The sequence below is a fragment of the Cherax quadricarinatus genome, unplaced genomic scaffold, assembly GCF_038502225.1.
Source record: "Cherax quadricarinatus isolate ZL_2023a unplaced genomic scaffold, ASM3850222v1 Contig75, whole genome shotgun sequence".
In the NCBI taxonomy this organism is placed as follows: domain Eukaryota; kingdom Metazoa; phylum Arthropoda; class Malacostraca; order Decapoda; family Parastacidae; genus Cherax; species Cherax quadricarinatus.
The window spans coordinates 142,485-163,908 of record NW_027195101.1 but is presented as its reverse complement, the minus strand read 5'-3'; the positions used below and the strand labels follow the sequence as shown (position 1 = coordinate 163,908).

The window sequence follows — 21,424 nt, the reverse complement described above, 5'->3', positions numbered from 1 at the left end:
ACAGTAAACCCTGCCATCACATAGTCTCTCCTGTTATACTACACAAAGCACATTACAGAGAGTGAACACTGAAACAGGCCTTCTCTATCCAGTCTATATTTGTACAACCTATTTTTATGTTACCCAAGTAATAGCTTTCATATCCTTTTACTCATGTACGAATTAATTGCTCTACCATATTGTATTATTACTACTACTACAACTTTTGTCACTACTACTACTACTACCACTAATGAACATCGAAATGGTACCTCACTAGTATTGCACCTCACTCTGAGCCTTTACATACCCTCTGTGTCCATATACTGTTTGTATCGGCTTGATAAAGCTCCTGGAGAGCGAAACGTTGCCACAATAAAATGTCACATTAGTTGCACTTGTGTCCTTTTACTTTACATGTAAATCTTTATTTAATTTGAAAAAAAAAAAAATTATTTTAATATTTTTGGGTGTCTGGAACGGATTAATTTTAATTCCATTATTTCTTAATCAGCGTTTTTGATGTTGTTCAATCTTCTACTCTAAAGCACTAGCCAAGCAACTGTCCCTCAGCCAGTAAGAGTGGTGGGTGACTGGAAATGTCAGCAGTTATGTACTGTCAGTTGTCATCCAGAGAGCTGTGGGCAACCTCCAGTAATATACCTATGTTGTCTGTGGCCCTGTGAGGTCATCTTCAAGTGTCACTGGAGAGCCACTCAGCATGTCCCCCAAGATAATTAAATTACCATTTCATGAGAGCACTACTACTACTGCTGCTGCTGCTGCTGCTGCTGCTGCTACTACTACTGCTACTACTACTACTACTACTACTACTACTACTACTACTGCTACTACTGCTACTACTACTACTACTGCTACTACTGCTACTACTGCTACTACTGCTACTACTGCTACTACTACTACTACTGCTACTACTACCACTACTACTACTACTACTAGTAGTAGTACTGCTGCTGCTGCTATTACCATTACTGCTACCACCAAAGTCTGCATTAGAACAAAGCTGATGGTTATGTCTTTTTCCTTTTGCCTCGGATCTGAGTTTCACAAGGAAGGAGAAATTTCTCCAATAGTGAAGCCATATGGAGAGAGGAAGGAGGGTGAATGCAGGGATATGTAGATTCAGTTTGAGGAAGGGGACAAGTAATGCAATTCCACAAGCCAGGAGGCATTCCCAACTTCAAGAAAACCTCCTTTAAGTGATTTAACATACATATAACGTCTAATTCTTATGAACTCTCATGTATTTAGGTAAACTCTACAGGTGCTCCTTGACTTACGATGGGGTTATGTTCTGACAAACCCATCGTGAGTTGAAAATATCCTAAGTCGAACATGAATATGATATGCTAACTAGGTAAATAACTACTGTCACTGAATAACAAATAATTACTGTAACTAAATACCAGTACTGAATAATAAATAAATGAATACAAGTTACAGACTTCATGCTGGGTAATTACCTCAAGCTTAACCCTTTGACTGTCGCAGGCCCCTTTCTGAAACTGTCATTCTGTCACAAAATTTTTGGAAAAAAAAAAAAAAAAAAAATTTAATTATGAAATGCTAGAGAATCTTTTCCCGATGGTAATGACACCAAAAGTACGAAATTTGGTTGAAAACTCACGGAATTACGTTCCCGCGAAGTTAGCGGTCTCAACAACATATACGCATCGGCGATTTCGCCGACTTTGAGCCCTGTTTTTGACCAGTTCCGTTGTTCCAGTTGACCAAACTCATAGCTATTTCTTTAGAACTCCATTTTTTCTATCATTTAAGTACAAGAAACCGCCCATTTACTGATTTGAAGTACCCAATAAAGTGGTCAGAAATTGGTATTTGGCCAATTTTGCACAAAATAAAAAAGATGCCAATTTCAAAATAGGGTCCAGAATAACCAATGTAGACATTCTTGGCACTAAAATAACATATCCTCTGTTCATTAGTCACATCTCTAGGCCCCTCTTATATTACTATTGCTCTCTATTTTGATTTTTATTCATACAAAAAAATACAAAATTTACTGGTATGCAGACTAATGCCTTATTGTAAAAATGGTATAAATAATATCAGTGCACTAGTGAAAGAATATTAGACTTCCCAGTTGACGTGTATTGGACGTGTTGTGTGATTTGCTTACTCTTGAACATTGGTAAAAATTGAACATTTCCACTACTTTGAGCTCAATTTCAAGGTCATTTTCGAGAAAGTAATCAAAATCATCTCTATTTCTGTAACGTTTTCCATTTTATCACCTGATACCATGAAAACGAGAATACAACGATAAATACTATACGAAAATACACCTCAAAGTAGGTGTTTTAATAAAAAAAACCAGTCAGTTTTTTCTCATTATGCACTGCGTGCTGCAGGATTTTTTTATGTGGTGCACACTGACCACACAAACCCATTCTCTCACATGTGGGTCTACCAGCCTTCTCCTGCTCAATTTGAAGCCGCTAAAATTTACGCATTTAAATACATCCGAAACAGTGGCACGGAAGACGTATATATACGACCGAAACAGTCAAAAGGTTAACCTCCAAAATAATTGCTTTTGCACCATGGTAGAGTTGAAATATCTTACATTGAGGAGCACCTGTATATTCAAACCTCCTCTAAATGATTTGACAAATGAATAACATTTAACTTTTATGTATTCTCATGTTTTTAAGTAAATTACATTTATCTGTAAACTCATTCACACAATCTGAACAGTTATATGGTTTGTTACCTTTATGACTTTTCTTGTGTGATATGAAACGTGATTTTCGGTCAAAGTCTTTTAGACACACTGTACAATGGTAATAGTTCTCTCCCGTGTGAATCCTCATGTGTTTTGTTAAATCGTATTTTTGGGAAAACTCCTTCGGACATTCCGAGCATTGATATGGCTTCAGTCCGGTGTGAATTTTCACGTGCCTTGTCAAACTGCCTTTTTGGGAAAACTCTTTTAGGCATTCTAAACATTGGTATGGTTTCTCACCAGTGTGAGTTCTCAAATGTTTCACTAATTTGGATTTAAAATGAAAGTTGTGGAAACACACTGAACACTGGTATGGCTTCTTTCCGGTGTGGATTATCATGTGTTGTGCTAAACTTGCTTTATAGGAAAATTCTTTCAGACATTCGGAACACTGAAATGGTTTTTCATCAGAATGAATTCTCATGTGGTTTACTAAATCCGATTTTTGGTGAAAATCTTTGGGGCACTCCGAGCACCGATGCAGTTTCTCCCCTGTATGGATCCTCATGTGTTTCCCCAAGCATGATTTTTGTGAAAAGTCTTTAAAACACACTGAACACTGGTAAGGTTTCTCCCCAGTGTGGATTTTCATGTGTCGCACTAGGCTGAATTTATGCAGAAACTCCTTCAGGCACTCTAAACACCGATAAGGCTTCTCTCCAGTGTGGATTCTCCTGTGGGTTGTTAAGCTCGATTTCTCCGAGAAGCTCCTCTCACACTCTGGACACTGGTATGGTTTCTCTCCAGTGTGAATTCTTGAGTGCAATATTAACTGCGATTTTTTTAAAAAAACTTTCAGGCAGACCAAACACTGAAGTGTTTTTTTGCCTTTAGGCGATACATGCTGAAATTCAGGCGATACGTCCTGAAATTCAGGCGATACGTCCTGAAATTCAGGCGATACGTCCTGAAATTCAGGCGATACATCCTGAAACTCAGGCGGCACATCTTGAAATTCAGGCGGCACGTCCTGAAATTCAGGCAGTGGCATGTCCTGAAATTCAGGTGATATGTCCTGAAGTTTCTGTGTAAATTCTTTCAGAAAATGTGAATACTGATATAGTTTGTCCTCTGGTTCAAGTTGCGTTGCTTCAGCATGTTCTTGTTCAAGAATTTCAGTCATACTGAATACTAAATATTCTTTCCTTTGGATTCTAAAGTGCTTAACCAAATAAGAATTTTGAAAATATTTAGAACAAAAACTATATAATACTGTATTATATTATTGTTATACAGCAATAAACCCTGGGTAATACAATAGATGTATTAATGGAAGAGTTGATCAATTTCCTTGGATCAAGAACTGTTCAATACCAAAGCCTTATTCTTAAAGAATTCTCTAATATACATATTAATTAACATATGTACTCTCATGTATGGTACAAAAATATATTTATAATAATGTTTAGGCTACAAAATAGTGAGTCGTTTCTTATTTACTGACGTTTTGCGCTTCCTGTAATCTAAAATTATTGTTGAAATGTTTGTAGTCTTGGTACTTCCTATACACTGAAGTAGTCAGTGTCTGTTGTAGTCTTGGTACTTCCTATACACTGAAGTAGTCAGTGTCTGTTGTAGTCTTGGTACTTCCTATACACTGAAGTAGTCAGTGTCTGTTGTAGTCTTGGTACTTCCTATACACTGAAGTAGTCAGTGTCTGTTGTAGTCTTGGTACTTCCTATACACTGAAATAGTCAGTGTCTGTTGTAATTTTGGTACTTCCTATACACTGAAATAGTCAGTGTCTGTTGTAGTCTTGGTACTTCCTATACACTGAAATAGTCAGTGTCTGTTGTAGTCTTGGTACTTCCTATACACTGAAGTAGTCAGTGTCTGTTGTAATCTTGGTACTTCCTATACACTGAAATAGTCAGTGTCTGTTGTAGTCTTGGTACTTCCTATACACTGAAATAGTCAGTGTCTGTTGTAGTCTTGGTACTTCCTATACACTGAAGTAGTCAGTGTCTGTTGTAGTCTTGGTACTTCCTATACACTGAAGTAGTCAGTGTCTGTTGTAGTCTTGGTACTTCCTATACACTGAAGTAGTCAGTGTCTGTTGTAGTCTTGGTACTTCCTATACACTGAAATAGTCAGTGTCTGTTGTAGTCTTGGTACTTCCTATACACTGAAATAGTCAGTGTCTGTTGTAGTCTTGGTACTTCCTATACACTGAAATAGTCAGTGTCTGTTGTAGTCTTGGTACTTCCTATACACTGAAATAGTCAATGTCTGTTGTAGTCTTGGTACTTCCTATACACTGAAGTAGTCAGTGTCTGTTGTAGTCTTGGTACTTCCTATACACTGAAATAGTCAGTGTCTGTTGTAGTCTTGGTACTTCCTATACACTGAAGTAGTCAGTGTCTGCTGTCTGTTGACAATTCTGGTACTTTCTATACCTTGAAGTTACTGCTACAATAACCTTACATGATATAAACTACCAAACAACAATGCATAACAAAGTGTAATTTGTAATAACCATACACACAAGCCATTTAGCATAAATTCTGTATAATAATACACAGTAAATACAAGAATGAACCAAATTCTCACAACAAAAATATATTTTTACAGAAATGTATGTTTTACAGATTAATTAGTGGTATGGTATCAAAAAATAGACCTAAATAGCGCTTCCATCAAGATGAAGTGTAATATGTAAATGACAGCCTACCAAAAAATGGCAAAGCATCCTGTGTAGGCCTATACAAACTTGAATGCGATCAAAAAGACAACATTCGTCAGTGTTTTTAAAAGATAGGAATATTACCGAGACAAAATAAGGTCGATCAAACATAAATCTAGAAGAACGATGTTGATATATGTGTTTGGCAGTGAGACAGAAGAGATAAACGTACAAATGAGGTGGGTGAATAAGACAGATGTGAAATAATTTACTCAATTTAGTTCAGTTAGTGCTCTTACTACCACACAACTATCATATTAAAACACCTCACGCATTATACATTTAACATTCACAAAAGTCATACCTACTGCGTACAGTCAGTATTAGAAATTATGTATACGTTCTCTGTACAAATTACCTTGAATACACCTCATAGCCTACAATTCTAAACGATGGATTTTTTTGGTGAAAAAGTCTAATGGCAATGAGAGAACGCTCTTACACAATCTGAATGAAGAGAATGAATTATTTTTAAGTCTATTATGTGTGTGAACGAAAGCAGTATTTCCGTCGCTTGTATAAGCTTCACAACACCAGTTCTGTCAGTATATGCATATAATATAGTATATATAATTTGAGTATATATGCTTCTTATTACTAAATTTAAGAAGAAAAACTTTTTTCTTTTTAGGTCACTCTGCCTTGGTGAGATATGGCTCGTTTGGTAAAGTAAAAAAAATACAGTAGACCTCCGCTTAATGATCACCTCCAAATGCGACCAATTATGTAAGTGTATTTATGTAAGTGCGTTTGTACGTGTATGTTTGGGGGTCTGAAATGGACTAATCTACTTCACAATATTCCTTATGGGAATAAATTCGGTCAGTACTGGCACCTGAACATACTACTGGAATGAAAAAAGTTTGTTAACCGGGGGTCCACTGTATACGCTTCTTACACTGTCTTTGTAACAATGAGTACCAGCACTGCAAAGGCAACACAGTAACAATGAGTACCAGCACTGCAAAGGCAACACAGTAACAATGAGTACCAGCACTGCAAAGGCAACACAGTAACAATGCAGTTAGTGTTGTCGTTATATGTAATTCCGGTACTTATGCCACTTAAACTTTACGACACTGAGTACTGACACTGGCGCAAGAATGACCTGAAAAAAAAAAATTAAATGACACATTAGATATATGATAAATATTATTTAGCTATTAGTTTGGCCTTTTAAATAGATTTAAAGGAATTTTTAATTAGGCCTACTATATTTTTATATGACACTTGTAAGATGAGAATTAATCTGAATAGTGCTGATTCCTGTATACAGTAGGACCACTGTATCCGCAAATCCGGTTTCCATGGTTTCAGTTATCCGTGGTTTCCGTTATCCGCAGCTTACCCTGGCCCAAAAATAACCTTTAATTTTACTTAACCCTTAAACTGTCCACACGTAGATATACATTGACGTGCGGCAGGCTCCGAATGTAGTTCTACATTTTTTACACGCTTTCAAATGGGGAAAATCAAGGTTGGAGTGCTACGCACATGAACGTAGATCTACGTTTGGACAGTTTAAGGGTTAATAATGACACCAAAGTGCAAAAGTAGTGATGGTGGAAGTTCTTCAAAACTTAAGAGAAGTCACAAAGTGTTGCCCATCAGTGAAAAAGTGCTAATTCTCCATTTACTGTGCATAATTTATCAAGGAGGGGTGTTAATGTTGCAGTTTAAAAACTGTAGTGTAAAGCACCCTTCTGGCAAGACAGTGATGGAGTGAATGATGGTGAAAGTTTTTCTTTTTTGGGCCACCCTGCCTTGGTGGGAATCGGCCAGTGTGATAATAATAAAAAAAAAATTATCAATTAACCTTTACCATAGGTATGTAAACAAAAATTGACTTAAATATAGGATTTGCCACTATACATGGTTTCGGTTATCTGGGGTAGGTCTTGGAATAAATCCCCGCAGATACTGGGGTCCTGCTGTAATTAAAGCCACAGAAAAAATGCTTTTTCGCACTCTGTTAATAGTATCTGCATTATATTGAACAAAAATTCAGTGCAAAGTTGTATACAAGGGAGAAACTATACCAGGTTAACAAACTGTATCAACTTATATACAGTACAGTGGACCCCCGCTTAACGATCACCTCCAAATGCGACCAATTATGTAAGTGTATTTATGTAAGTGCGTTTGTACGTGTATGTTTGGGGGTCTGAAATGGACTAATCTACTTCACAATATTCCTTATGGGAAAAAATTCGGTCAGTACTGGCACCTGAACATACTACTGGAATGAAAAAAGTTCGTTAACCGGGGGTCCACTGTATTTATAAAATCTTCATATAATATATTTAATATATAATCATAAGCAAGATTGGTCATGGTTTATGGTATATCAAAAATTGAATCAGATTTTTTAAATACCCATAAAACAGACTGGGGTTGTAGGGGCACCTTATCAGTCCTCTGGAATATTGGCAGAAATCAAATAATTCCGCTACTTTGAGCTCAATTTCAAGCTACTTCCATTTCTGAAACCAACTGAAATCATCTCTATTTCAGTAGTATGTTTTCCGTTCTCTGAATTATTATTATTATTATAATCATAGGGGAGCGCTAAACCCAAAGGATTATACAGCGCAAGTGGGAGGGATGGGAGGCATTCAGGCTCAATTTAGGTAACTGGAGCAGAGATCCAATTCCCTAGATCAAGAGCCCCTCATCAGCATCAAGGAACCTCCATTGAGGGGCATTCTCTGAAAAGATACCAAGAAACAACTAATAAAACCATAAAAACCATCCTAGAAAACGCCTCAGATTTGTCGTAAAAAAAAAAACCTGCACCATATAGGGCAGGATTTTTTTTATACAGTGCACAATCACTGCACAGACCCATTCTCTCATATCTAGGCCAAAATTTACCACTCACAGCTTATCTGAGGTGAGCTCATTACACAGAACTATGTGAGGGACCCTGGCCTCAATGACATAATTCTAATAATGTTGGTAGAATTACCGACAATACGTAAAGTAAAAGGACACAAGTGCAACTAATGTGACATTTTATTGTGGCAACGTTTCGCTCTCCAGGAGCTTTGTCAAGCTGTTACAAACAATACATGGACACAGAGGGTATATATAGGCTCAGAGTGAGGTGCAATACTAGTGGTAGTAGTAGTAATAGGCTGCCTCTATCCAGTCTATATTTGTCCAACCTATTTTTATGTTACCCTAGTAATAGCTTTTATATCCTTTTAGTCATGTACGAATTAATTGTTCTACCATATTGTATTACTACTACTACTACAACTTTTGTCACTACTACTACTACTACCACTAGTACTGCACCTCACTCTGAGCCTATATATACCGTGTGTGTCCATGTATTGTTTGTAATGGCTTGACAAAGCTCCTGGAGAGCGAAACGTTGCCACAATAAAATGTCACACTAGTTGCACTTGTTTACCTGGAGTTTACCTGGAGAGAGTTCCGGGGGTCAATGCCCCCGCGGCCCGGTCTGAGACCAGGCCTCCTGGTGGATCAGAGCCTGATCAACCAGGCTGTTGCTGCTGGCTGCACGCAAACCAACATACGAGCCACAGCCCGGCTGATCCGGAACTGACTTTAGGTGCTTGTCCAGTGCCAGCTTGAAGACTGCCAGGGGTCTGTTGGTAATCCCCCTTATGTGTGCTGGGAGGCAGTTGAACAGTCTCGGGCCCCTGACACTTATTGTATGGTCTCTTAACGTGCTAGTGACACCCCTGCTTTTCATTGGGGGGATGGTGCATCGTCTGCCAAGTCTTTTGCTTTCGTAGTGGGTGATTTTCGTGTGCAAGTTCGGTACTAGTCCCTCTAGGATTTTCCAGGTGTATATAATCATGTATCTCTCCCTCCTGCGTTCCAGGGAATACAGGTTTAGGAACCTCAAGCGCTCCCAATAATTGAGGTGTTTTATCTCCGTTATGCGCGCCGTGAAAGTTCTCTGTACATTTTCTAGGTCGGCAATTTCACCTGCCTTGAAAGGTGCTGTTAGTGTGCAGCAATATTCCAGCCTAGATAGAACAAGTGACCTGAAGAGTGTCATCATGGGCTTGGCCTCCCTAGTTTTGAAGGTTCTCATTATCCATCCTGTCATTTTTCTAGCAGATGCGATTGATACAATGTTATGGTCCTTGAAGGTGAGATCCTCCGACATGATCACTCCCAGGTCTTTGACGTTGGTGTTTCGCTCTATTTTGTGGCCAGAATTTGTTTTGTACTCTGATGAAGATTTAATTTCCTCATGTTTACCATATCTGAGTAATTGAAATTTCTCATTGTTGAACTTCATATTGTTTTCTGCAGCCCACTGAAAGATTTGGTTGATGTCTGCCTGGAGCTTTGCAGTGTCTGCAATGGAAGACACTGTCATGCAGATTCGGGTGTCATCTGCAAAGGAAGACACGGTGCTGTGGCTGACATCCTTGTCTATGTCGGATATAAGGATGAGGAACAAGATGGGAGCGAGTACTGTGCCTTGTGGAACAGAGCTTTTCACCGTAGCTGCCTCGGACTTTACTCTGTTGACGACTACTCTCTGTGTTCTGTTAGTGAGGAAATTATAGATCCATCGACCGACTTTTCCTGTTATTCCTTTAGCACGCATTTTGTGCGCTATTACGCCATGGTCACACTTGTCGAAGGCTTTTGCAAAGTCTGTATATATTACATCTGCATTCTTTTTGTCTTCTAGTGCATTTAGGACCTTGTCGTAGTGGTCCAATAGTTGAGACAGACAGGAGCGACCTGTTCTAAACCCATGTTGCCCTGGGTTGTGTAACTGATGGGTTTCTAGATGCGTGGTGATCTTGCTTCTTAGGACCCTTTCAAAGATTTTTATGATATGGGATGTTAGTGCTATTGGTCTGTAGTTCTTTGCTGTTGCTTTACTGCCCCCTTTGTGGAGTGGGGCTATGTCTGTTGTTTTTAGTAACTGTGGGACGACCCCCGTGTCCATGCTCCCTCTCCATAGGATGGAAAAGGCTCGTGATAGGGGCTTCTTGCAGTTCTTGATGAACACAGAGTTCCATGAGTCTGGCCCTGGGGCAGAGTGCATGGGCATGTCATTTATCGCCTGTTCGAAGTCATTTGGCGTCAGGATAACATCGGATAGGCTTGTGTTAATCAAATTTTGTGGCTCTCTCATAAAAAATTAATTTTGATCTTCGACTCTCAGTCTGGTTAGCGGCTTGCTAAAAACTGAGTCATATTGGGACTTGAGTAGCTCACTCATTTCCTTGTTGTCATCTGTGTAGGACCCATCTTGTTTAAGTAGGGGCCCAATACTGGACGTTGTTCTCGATTTTGATTTGGCATAGGAGAAGAAATACTTTGGGTTTCTTTCGATTTCATTTATGGCTTTTAGTTCTTCCCGCGATTCCTGACTCCTAAAGGATTCTTTTAGCTTAAGTTCGATGCTTGCTATTTCTCTGACCAGTGTCTCCCTACGCATTTCAGATATATTGACCTCTTTTAGCCGCTCTGTTATTCTTTTCCGTCGCCTGTAAAGGGAGCGCCTGTCTCTTTCTGTTTTACATCTACTCCTCCTTTTTCTTAGAGGAATAAGCCTTGTGCATACATCGAGTGCTACCGAGTTAATCTGTTCTAGGCATAAGTTGGGGTCTGTGTTGCTTAGTATATCTTCCCAGCTTATATCGGTTAGGACTTGGTTTACTTGGTCCCACTTTATGTTTTTGTTATTGAAGTTGAATTTGGTGAATGCTCCCTCGTGACTAATCTCATTATGTCGGTCTGGGGCTCCGCGCATACATGACTGAACCTCAATTATGTTGTGATCTGAGTATATTGTTTTTGATATGGTGATATTTCTTATCAGATCATCATTGTTAGTGAAGATGAGGTCTAGTGTATTCTCCAGTCTAGTAGGCTCTATTATTTGCTGGTTTAAATTGAATTTTGTGCAGAGATTTAAAAGCTCGCGTGAGTGTGAGTTTTCATCAGAGCTGCCTCCTGGGGTTATTACTGCAACAATATTATTTGCTATATTCCTCCATTTTAGGTGCCTTAAGTTGAAATCCCCCAGAAGCAAGATGTTGGGTGCAGGAGCTGGAAGGTTTTCCAGACAGTGGTCAATTTTTAACAGCTGTTCCTGGAATTGCTGGGATGTTGCATCCGGAGGCTTGTAGACTATCACAATGACTAGGTTTTGGTTCTCGACCTTTACTGCTAAAACTTCCACTACATCATTTGAGGCATTTAGCAGTTCTGTGCAAACAAGTGACTCTGCAATGTACAGGCCAACCCCCCCCTTTTGCCTGTTCACTCTGTCACATCTGTATAGGTTGTAACCTGGGATCCATATTTCATTGTCCAAGTGATCCTTTATGTGGGTCTCAGTGAAAGCCGCGAACATTGCCTTTGCCTCTGCAAGCAGTCCACGGATGAAAGGTATTTTGTTGTTTGTTGCTGGCTTTAGACCCTGTATATTTGCAAAGAAGAATGTTATCGGACTGGTGGTATTGTTGGTACTGGGGGGGGATTTTTTTTCCGGCATTAGTATCTGTATCTGTTGGTTTGGAGTGGAGGCCATCGACTGTGGTTCCACTCCAGGAATGACTGGATTTGGTGTACGATTTCTGCCATTTCCTGCCAGTTTTTTTTCCTTCCTGGCACTAAAAAACCTCTCCCTCTTGAGTGGCTGTGGCTACCCAGGTTTTCCCATGTCCTTTTACTTGACATAATTCTACATGACGGACAGCAGAAGCATTTACCATGGTACAGGAGGGCTCCATATATTCAGCACCCTCTTTTCAGAGTTCTGTGTTTTCGTTGTCTTTGAACTGAGCTGTTGCTCATTATGCTTGGTGCATATACTGCTTTTCCGCTGTTTTCGTACAACAGCTGTGTATGGGAAGGGTGACCAACACTATATTTCGAAGTGTTGTATGTATTGTGTATTTATTTCATTTTTTTATCTGTCTTTTTTATGCCTAGCTATACTGACCACTTAATATATGAGAGTGGAAACATGTTATTGGGTGTTTTAGACGCATTTGATAATGAAAAAACGCTCTTTTCCATCCGCTTACCGTGCTGGGTTGGGAACATAACAGCCACATAAACAGGGCAGGCAGTGAAGTGGGGAGAAGGCTGCAATATCCATTTAACCCTTTGAGGGTCGAGAGGCCTTCTCCGAAACTCGTTCTCAGGGTCGAAAAATTATAAAAAAAAAAAAAATTATTTTTTTCTTATGAAATGATAGAGAATCTTTTGCTGATCATAATGACACCAAGAGAATGAAATTTGATGGAAAACTTACGGAATTATGCTCTCACGAAGTTAGTGGTCTCAAAGTGGGTGATTTCGCCCACTTTGAGACCTATTTTCAGCCAATTCCAATGTTGCAGTTGACTAAAATCATAGCTATTTCCCTAGAACTCCACTTGTTCTATCGCTTGAGTACAAGAATCTGCCCATTTACCGATTTCAACTACCCAATAAAGTGGTCAGAAATTGGCAATTTGAGCAATTTCACACGAATTTCAAAAGATGCCAATTTCGAAACAGAGTCCAGAATAAACAAGACAGACATTCATGGCACTAAAATAACATTTTATCTGTTCATTAGTCACATCTCTAGGCCCCTTTTACATTACTTTTGCTTTCCATTTTGAAATTTTATTCTCATAGAAAATAGTAAGTTTTCTGTTATGCATACTACTGTATCATTGTAAAAACGGTATAAATTTTATCAGCGCACTTGTGAAAGAATATTAGACTCACCAGTTGATGTGTATTGGATGCGTGGCTTGATTTGTTTACTCTTGAACATAGGCAAAAATCGATCATTTTTGCTACATTGAGCTCATTTTCAAGGTACTTGTCATCATGAAACCAATCAAAATCATCTCTAATTGTGTAATATATCTTCCATTCTTTCAAATGAGATCAAGGAAATAAGAATACAACCATAGATACCATACGAAAATACACTAGAAATTCGCTGTTTTAAACCAAAAACGCAGTCGAAGCTTTTATTTCTCATTATGCACAGCGTACTTCAGGATTTTTTTTATACTGCGCACACTGACCACACAGACCCATTCTTTCATATGTAGGCTTGCCAGCTCTCTTTTACCAGATTTGAAGGCGCTAGAATTTAGGCGTACAAGTACGTGACTGACCCTGGCTGCAATGACGTACTTGTACGTGACCGACCCTCAAAGGGTTAATTACAATGGAGATAAATGGAATAAGATACAAATACATTTTGTCCACACAGTGGGCTTTATCTTGCAACATATACGTTTGTGACCTGATAAAGCCCAGTGTGGGTGAAATGATGTCAGTAAAGAATCGCATTATTCTGCATTTGTGCTTACCTTTCCAACCTTTAATTGCAGGGTAAATACCTTTACTGTGCTTTCAACAGTCATTCATCTTACTTGACTGCATTTATGCAACTGATGAATATGTCGGTGAATGATTATGAAGTATGACAAAGTTGCAGACCTCGTGAAATTAGTGGGAAAACATCAATGTCCTACATGAGTGAGGGAAAATGTACTCATTCAACGTGCACCAGAGATGACCTCAGAGAAAAGTACACAGTTGCACAGTTCTCAACCAAGAACTTGAATACCCCTCATACCAAGAGCCAGCTTACGATTTTGTAGTCCCCTCGGCTACAGGTCCAGTAAGTCCTGAACTTACAGATACGTTGCAAATCTTCTGTATGTGTACATCATTATTATATCATTATCATGTATAATATCCTTGTTATATCATTATACACGATACAGAACGTCCCCAACGTGTTTGTAAGTTGAAAACTTCTTATATTATGAATATTATACTCACTTCAGGAGGTCCCCAATGTGTTCATAAGTTGAGGACTTCCTGTACTGTGAGGCCCCCGGTGATATTTTCAAAAGAAATTTTATTTTTACAACAGTCAAGAGTTCATCATATACATGACGTAATAACATACTATAATTATAACCTTACAGCAGTAACTGTAAACACTTTTCTCTTAATCTCTGGAGGCTCTCCAGCTGGCAGAGGCCCCTGGACTGCAGCCCTTTAGTTGCACGTGTGTCCTTTTACCCAACAGGAGCTGTTGGGTAAAAGGACATGCGTACAACTAGTGTGGCATTTTATTGTGGCAACTTTTGCTCTCCCAGAGCTTTATCAAGTTATAAAGGCTTGACAAAGCTGGAGAACTAAATATTGCCACAATAAAATTTCTACATTAGTTGTATGTGTGTCGTTTTACCTAACATATTGTTGGTAAGTCTATCTTATTCTAACAGGAACAGTCTACAGCTCACCACATGCCAACATAACAAATTTTGGAGAATAGCTCAAGACCTAATCACTAGCAAAAAGATAAATCATCATCACTTAACCCTTAAACTGTCCAAACGTAGATCTATGCTCACGTGCGTAGCATTCCGAACGTAGATGTACGTTTCTTTTATACGCTTTCAAATGAAAAAAAAAAGTAGATCTATATTTGGAGTGCTACGCACGTGAACGTAGATCTACATTTGGATAGTTTAAGGGTTAATACACTCTGGAGACTTCAACATTAACTTCAATAAAAAACGAACACTAGTAATAAACTATCCAATAATAAAAATAATTTTTTATTTTTATTCTTTTAACACCGGCCATCTCCCGCCAAGGCAGGGTGACCCGAAAAAGAAACACTTTCACCATCATTCACACTATCATTGTCTTGCCAGAGACGTGCAGAGACCACAGTTTAGATGTCACTCCAAACAGCAAATATCCCCAACTCTCCTTCAGATTGCAAGCACCGTATTTCCCACCTCCAGGACTCAAATCTGGCTAACCAGTTTCCCTGAATCCCTTCACAAAATATTAGGCTTTGTTTTGTGCCCACAAATGTTTTATTGCCGCATAAGGAAATAAAAATTTGTATTTTACTCATGATGAGGTATCAGTAAATGAGTTTTTATTCATTGATGTCTCATCGTGAGTATTTATATTTTTAAACAATCATATGAAAAATCCATAAAGATATTAATTATTATTAAATATTTCATAGGATTTTTAAATAATACGTTAAACGTTAAAAAAATTAAGAAAAATGTAGTAAAATGATATTGTATTGGGTATTTCGATGAGGGTCTAAGACCCTAATGGCTATAATCATAACCATAACTTTTAAAGTGGTGGAGTCGTAAGCCAGGGAAAGGCCTTGGTCAAATGATCAAAAGCTCCAGCTGTGGATCATCATATGACTAAGACCCACGTCAGGAAACACTTGTCCTGTTTCCTGACAAACCTTACTTAACCTAATAGCCACTGCCCATTAAAATCCAAGTGACAATTTGCTGAATTCTTCTCCAGGCTGAGGGATTGACCACCTCAAACTATTCCTACAAGGTTGATGGACTGATTACATCACCTTTACCTCATCCCTTCTGCTAACTTCAACCTATAGTCTGTATTTGACTGAAGAGGCCTACCCTGTAGGAGAAACCTTTCCACAATCAAGAAACCCAACTGTTGCACATGTGTCTCAATCTTCTATTATAATTGTATCAAAACTGTAACCACATATGTAAATCTAACTACCGCAACTTCTACATATGACTGTTATAAATGGACGTTTCATTTAATTCTCTTTACGTAGCGTTACCTTAATGACTGATGACAGCATGTGATCACTGATACTGATGGTGCTTTATTGACTCAACCAGTCAACATGGGGATGCCACAGGGCAGCAGCCTAGGTCCTCTGCTATTCCTCGTCCACATCAATGACGTCGTCAGTGCCTTGCAGGACCTGAAACAAATTTTCTTGGCTTATGAAACAAGTTTTTCTTATGTCCAATGAAGCTGCTGGTGTACTCAAATAACAGTTAATGAATAAACAGAAGGGTGGACGAGGGGCTCGAAACTGGTCCGTAAACTGACAGTTCGACTCTCTACTGTCTAGGCTAACCTGAGCCTCTAATAGGAAAGAATCAGAAGTCACACTCGCCCAAGAAGCAGTACTGCAGCAGGCCTACTGGTCCATGCTAGTCAAGTCCACATCACACCTGCTTAAGAAGGAAGGAGCACTGCAGCAGTCCTACTGGCCCATGCTATGCAGGTCCAAGTCACACCAACTCCAGGAGTACTGCAGAAAGCCTACTAGCTCATGCTAGGCAGGTCCAGCTCACACCTGCTTAAGAAGGAAGGAGCACTGCAGCAGGCTTACTGGTCCATGCTAGTCAAGTCCACATCACACCTGCTTAAGAAGGAAGGAGCACTGCAGCAGGCTTACTGGTCCATGCTAGTCAAGTCCACATCACACCTGCTTAAGAAGGAAGGAGCACTGCAGCAGGCCTACTGGTCCATGCTTGCTAGACATGTCCAAGTCACCTACTAGCCCAAGCTAGCCAGGTCCAACTCACACCCACCCACATCCACTCATGTATTTATATAAGCTATTTTTAAAGGTGCACAAGGTTTTAGCTTCAATGACACTACTCGGGCGTTTGTTCCGCTCATCCACAACTTTGTTACCAACCCACTGATTTTCTATATACTTTCTAAATCTAAATTTTTCTAACTTGAACCCAACTACTGCTTTACTATATACTTTCTAAATCTAATTTTTTCTAAATTGAACCCAACCACTCTTTACTATATACAGTGGACCCTCAACCACCGATGGCATCGATTAACGATAAATCTGACTAGCGATACATTTTAACGCAAAAATTTTGCCTCGACTAGCGCTTAAAAACCCGACCAGTGCTATTCGTTCCGTACGAGACGCATCCACTTTGGCCTGAGCACGCCTCACTTGTCCCGTGGGTGCCAGTGTTTACAAGCCAGCCAGCCACCGCGGTCGCTTCCAAACATACAAATGGAACATTTCATATTATCACAGCCTTTGTAGTGATTGCACCTGCAAAATAAGTCACCATGGGCCCCAAGAAAGCTTCTAGTGCCAACCCTACAGCAAAAAGGGTGAGAATCACTATGGAGATGAAGAAAGAGATAATTGCTAAGTATGAAAGTGGAGTGCGTGTCTCTGAGCTGGTCAGGTTGTATAATAAACCCCAATCAACCATCGCTACTATTGTGGGCAAGAAAACGGCAATCAAGGAAGCTGTTCTTGCCAAAGGTGCAACTATGTTTTCGAAACTGAGATCGCAAGTGGTAGAAGATGTTGAGAGACTCTTATTGGTGTGGATAAACGAGAAACAGCTAGCAGGAGATAGCATCTCTCAAGCAATCATATGTGAAAAGGCTAGGAAGTTGCATGACGATTTAATTAAAAAAATGCCAGCAACTAGTGATGTGAGTGAATTTAAGGCCAGCAAAGATTGGTTTGAGAGATTTAAGAAGCGTAGTGGCATTCATAGTGTGATAAGGCATGGTGAGGCTGCCAGTTCGGACCACAAAGCGGCTGAAAAATATGTGAAGGAATTCAAGGAGTACATAGACAGTGAAGGACTGAAACCTGAACAAGTGTTTAATTGTGACAAAACAGGCCTGTTTTGGAAGAAAATGCCAAGCAGGACGTACATTACTCAGGAGGAAAAGGCACTCCCAGGACATAAGCCTATGAAAGACAGGCTTACTCTCTTGATGTGTGCTAATGCTAGTGGTGATTGCAAAGTGAAAAACCTTTATTGGTGTATCACTCTGAAACTCCCAGAGCGTTCAGGCAAAAGAATATCCTCAAGGCTAATTTGTGTGTGATGTGGAGGGCAAACAGTAAGGCATGGGTGACTAGGGACTTTTTCTATGACTGGTTACACCATGCATTTGCCCCCAATGTGAAAAATTACCTAATTGAAAAGAAATTAGACCTTAAGTGCCTCCTGGTGTTAGACAATGCTCCTGGTCATCCTTCAGACTTGGCAGAGCGACTTTCTGGGGACATGAGCTTCATTAAGGTCAAGTTTTTGCCTCCCAATACCACTCCTCTCCTGCAGCCCATGGACCAGCAGGTCATTTCAAACTTCAAAAAACTTTACACAAAAGCTATGTTTCAAAAGTGCTCTGTAGTGACGACAGAAACTCAACTGACTCTAAGAGAGTTTTGGAGATATCACTTTAGCATCCTCAATGATGTAAACATTATAGGTAAGGCTTGGGAGGGAGTGACTAAGAGGACCTTGAACTCTGCTTGGAAAAAACTGTGGCCAGAATGTGTATACAAAAGGGATTTTGAAGGATTTGAGGCTAACCCTGGGAATCCTATGCCAGTTGAGGAATCCATTGTGGCACTGGGGAAGTCCTTGGGGTTGGAGGTTAGTGGGGAGGATGTGGAAGAGTTGGTGGAGGAGGACAATGAAGAACTAACCACTGATGAGCTGCTAGATCATCTTGAACAGCAAGAGGGCAGACCTGAGGAAACTGTTTCGGAGGAGGGGAGAGAGAAATTGAAGAAGTTGCCTACTTCTAAGATTAAGGAAATCTGTGCAATGTGGCACAGCTACTGCAAGCCGTGCTGGTGACTATTACACTGACAATGTTGTGACCCACTTTAGGAAAGTCATAAAGGAACGAGAGGTACAGGCCTCTATGGACAGATATGTTGTGCGACAGAGGTCCAGTGACTCTGAAGCTGGTCCTAGTGGCATTAAAAGAAGAAGGGAAGTAACCCCAGAAAAAGACTTGCTACCTCAAGTGCTAATGGAAGGGGATTCCCCTTCTAAACATTAAGAAGATAAACGGTCTCCCCTCCTCCCATCCCATCAATCATCACCAGATCTTCAATAAAGGTAAGTGTCATGTAACTGTGCATGTCTTCTTCAGTTTGTGTGTATTAAAATTAATATTTCATGTGGTAAAAATTTTTTTTTTCAATACTTTTGGGTGTCTTGCACGGATTAATTTGATTTCCATTATTTCTTATGGGGTTTATTTCGATTAACGATGAGCTCTCAGGAACGGATTAATATCGCTGGTTGAGGGTCCACTGTACTTTCTAAATCTAATTTTTTCTAAATTGAACCCAACCACTGCTTTCTATATACTTTCTAAATCTAAATTTCTATTAACTTAAAAAACCCTCTAATTTATTCCTGTTGTAGTCGAGTATTTCTGGTCGCAGGGGACGAGTCATAGCTCCTGGCCCCGTGACACTAGTACAGTGATGCAAATGTAACTTTCTAATTATCTGTGTCTAAGAGAAAGTAAAATATAACTATTATTATAATCACGGGGGAGCGCTAAACCCGTAGGGGGGTCTTTTAGTGCCTCGGGGAAATGGAACACAGCTCCAATCCCCTGGATCACGATCCCTTCCTCACCGGCCTCAAGGAACTTTCTCTGAGGAAAGAATGTTAATAATAATAATAATAATAATAATAATAATAATAATAATAATTAATAATAATTAATAATAATAATCATAATTAATTAATAAAAATATAATAATAAAATTATATTCACGGGAAGCACTAAACCCAAATGGCATGATATAGAACACTGCTCCAATTCCTCGGATCAAGAGCCCAGATCAACATCAAGGAACTCTGAGATAAAAGCAAATATTATCACATTCACGGGAAGCGCTAAACACAAAAGAGCATAGCCCCTGTTCCTCGGATCAAGAGCCCCTCCAGCAGCATCAACGAACTTCCCCTGAGGAGAGAAAAGTAAATGTTAGAAAAAACACGTGAAAAAAAAAAATAGTCTTCCACATTTAACAACATTTCGGTCATAATGACGTTAATTTCAACAACATTTCGGTCATAATGACGTTAATTTCAACAACATTTCGGTCATAATGACGTTAATTTCAACAACATTTCGGTCATAATGACGTCAATTTCAACAACATTTTGGTCATAATGACGTCAATTTCAACAACATTTCGGTCATAATGACGTTAATTTCAACAACATTTCGGTCATAATGACGTTAATTTCAACAACATTTCGGTCATAATGACGTCAATTTCAACAACATTTCGGCCATAATGACGTCAATTTCAACAACATTTCGGTCATAATGACGTCAATTTCAACAACATTTTGGTCATAATGACGTTAATTTCAACAACATTTCGGTCATAATGACGTTAATTTCAACAACATTTCGGTCATAATGACGTCAATTTCAACAACATTTCGGTCATAATGACGTTAATTTCAATAACATTTCGGTCATAATGACGTTAATTTCAACAACATTTCGGTCATAATGACGTTAATTTCAACAACATTTCGGTCATAATGACGTTAATTTCAACAACATTTCGGTCATAATGACGTTAATTTCAAGAACATTTCGGTCATAATGACGTTAATTTCAACAACATTTCGGTCATAATGACGTTAATTTCAACAACATTTCGATCATAATGACGTTAATTTCAACAACATTTCGGTCATAATGACGTTAATTTCAACAACATTTCGGCCATAATGACGTTAATTTCAACAACATTTCGGTCATAATGACGTTAATTTCAACATTTCGGTCATAATGACGTTAATTTCAACAACATTTCGGTCATAATGACGTTAATTTCAACAACATTTCGGTCACAATGAGGTTATTTTCAACATTTTCCGGCTCAACATCGTAATATTTCTCCACTAAAACATCACATTTACGTCGCCACTCACATCTAACATCTATTTTGTTCAGTAAACATCGACAATATTATGGAATATGAGGTCGACAAGTTACTTCTCTTTGTTGTACAGTGATGTTATTGTTGGGTTGATGGGTTAGTACGGTCCTGTGACGGTGTTGTTGTTGGGTTGATGGGTTAGTACGGTCCTGTGACGGTGTTGTTGTTGGGTTGATGGGTTAGTACGGTCCTGTGACGGTGTTGTTGGGTTGATGGGTTAGTACGGTCCTGTGACGGTGTTGTTGTTGGGTTGATGGGTTAGTACGGTCCTGTGACGGTGTTGTTGTTGGGTTGATGGGTTAGTACGGTCCTGTGACGGTGTTGTTGTTGGGTTGATGGGTTAGTACGGTCCTGTGACGGTGTTGTTGGGTTGATGGGTTAGTACGGTCCTGTGACAGTGTTGTTGGGTTGATGGGTTAGTACG

General features: G+C 39.3%; 1 protein-coding gene across 1 annotated transcript; it reads right to left on the bottom strand.

The window, feature by feature from the left end:
- Window positions 1-335: 335 nt before the first annotated feature.
- Window positions 336-21,095, bottom strand: LOC138851197 (gastrula zinc finger protein XlCGF57.1-like). The gene is made up of 3 exons (XM_070080003.1): window positions 20,993-21,095; window positions 16,051-16,197; window positions 336-6,537 (listed from the first exon to the last, which is right to left on the bottom strand). The coding sequence occupies exon 3, from the start codon at window positions 3,867-3,869 to the stop codon at window positions 2,646-2,648; it is 1,224 nt and encodes a 407-aa protein (XP_069936104.1). The 5' UTR covers window positions 3,870-6,537; window positions 16,051-16,197; window positions 20,993-21,095; the 3' UTR covers window positions 336-2,645.
- Between the last annotated feature and the right edge of the window lie 329 nt (window positions 21,096-21,424).

Bases quoted from the DNA above. Each gene is read 5' to 3' on its own strand.
- LOC138851197 (XM_070080003.1), bottom strand. From the start codon at position 3,869: ATGACTGAAATTCTTGAACAAGAACATGCTGAAGCAACGCAACTTGAA.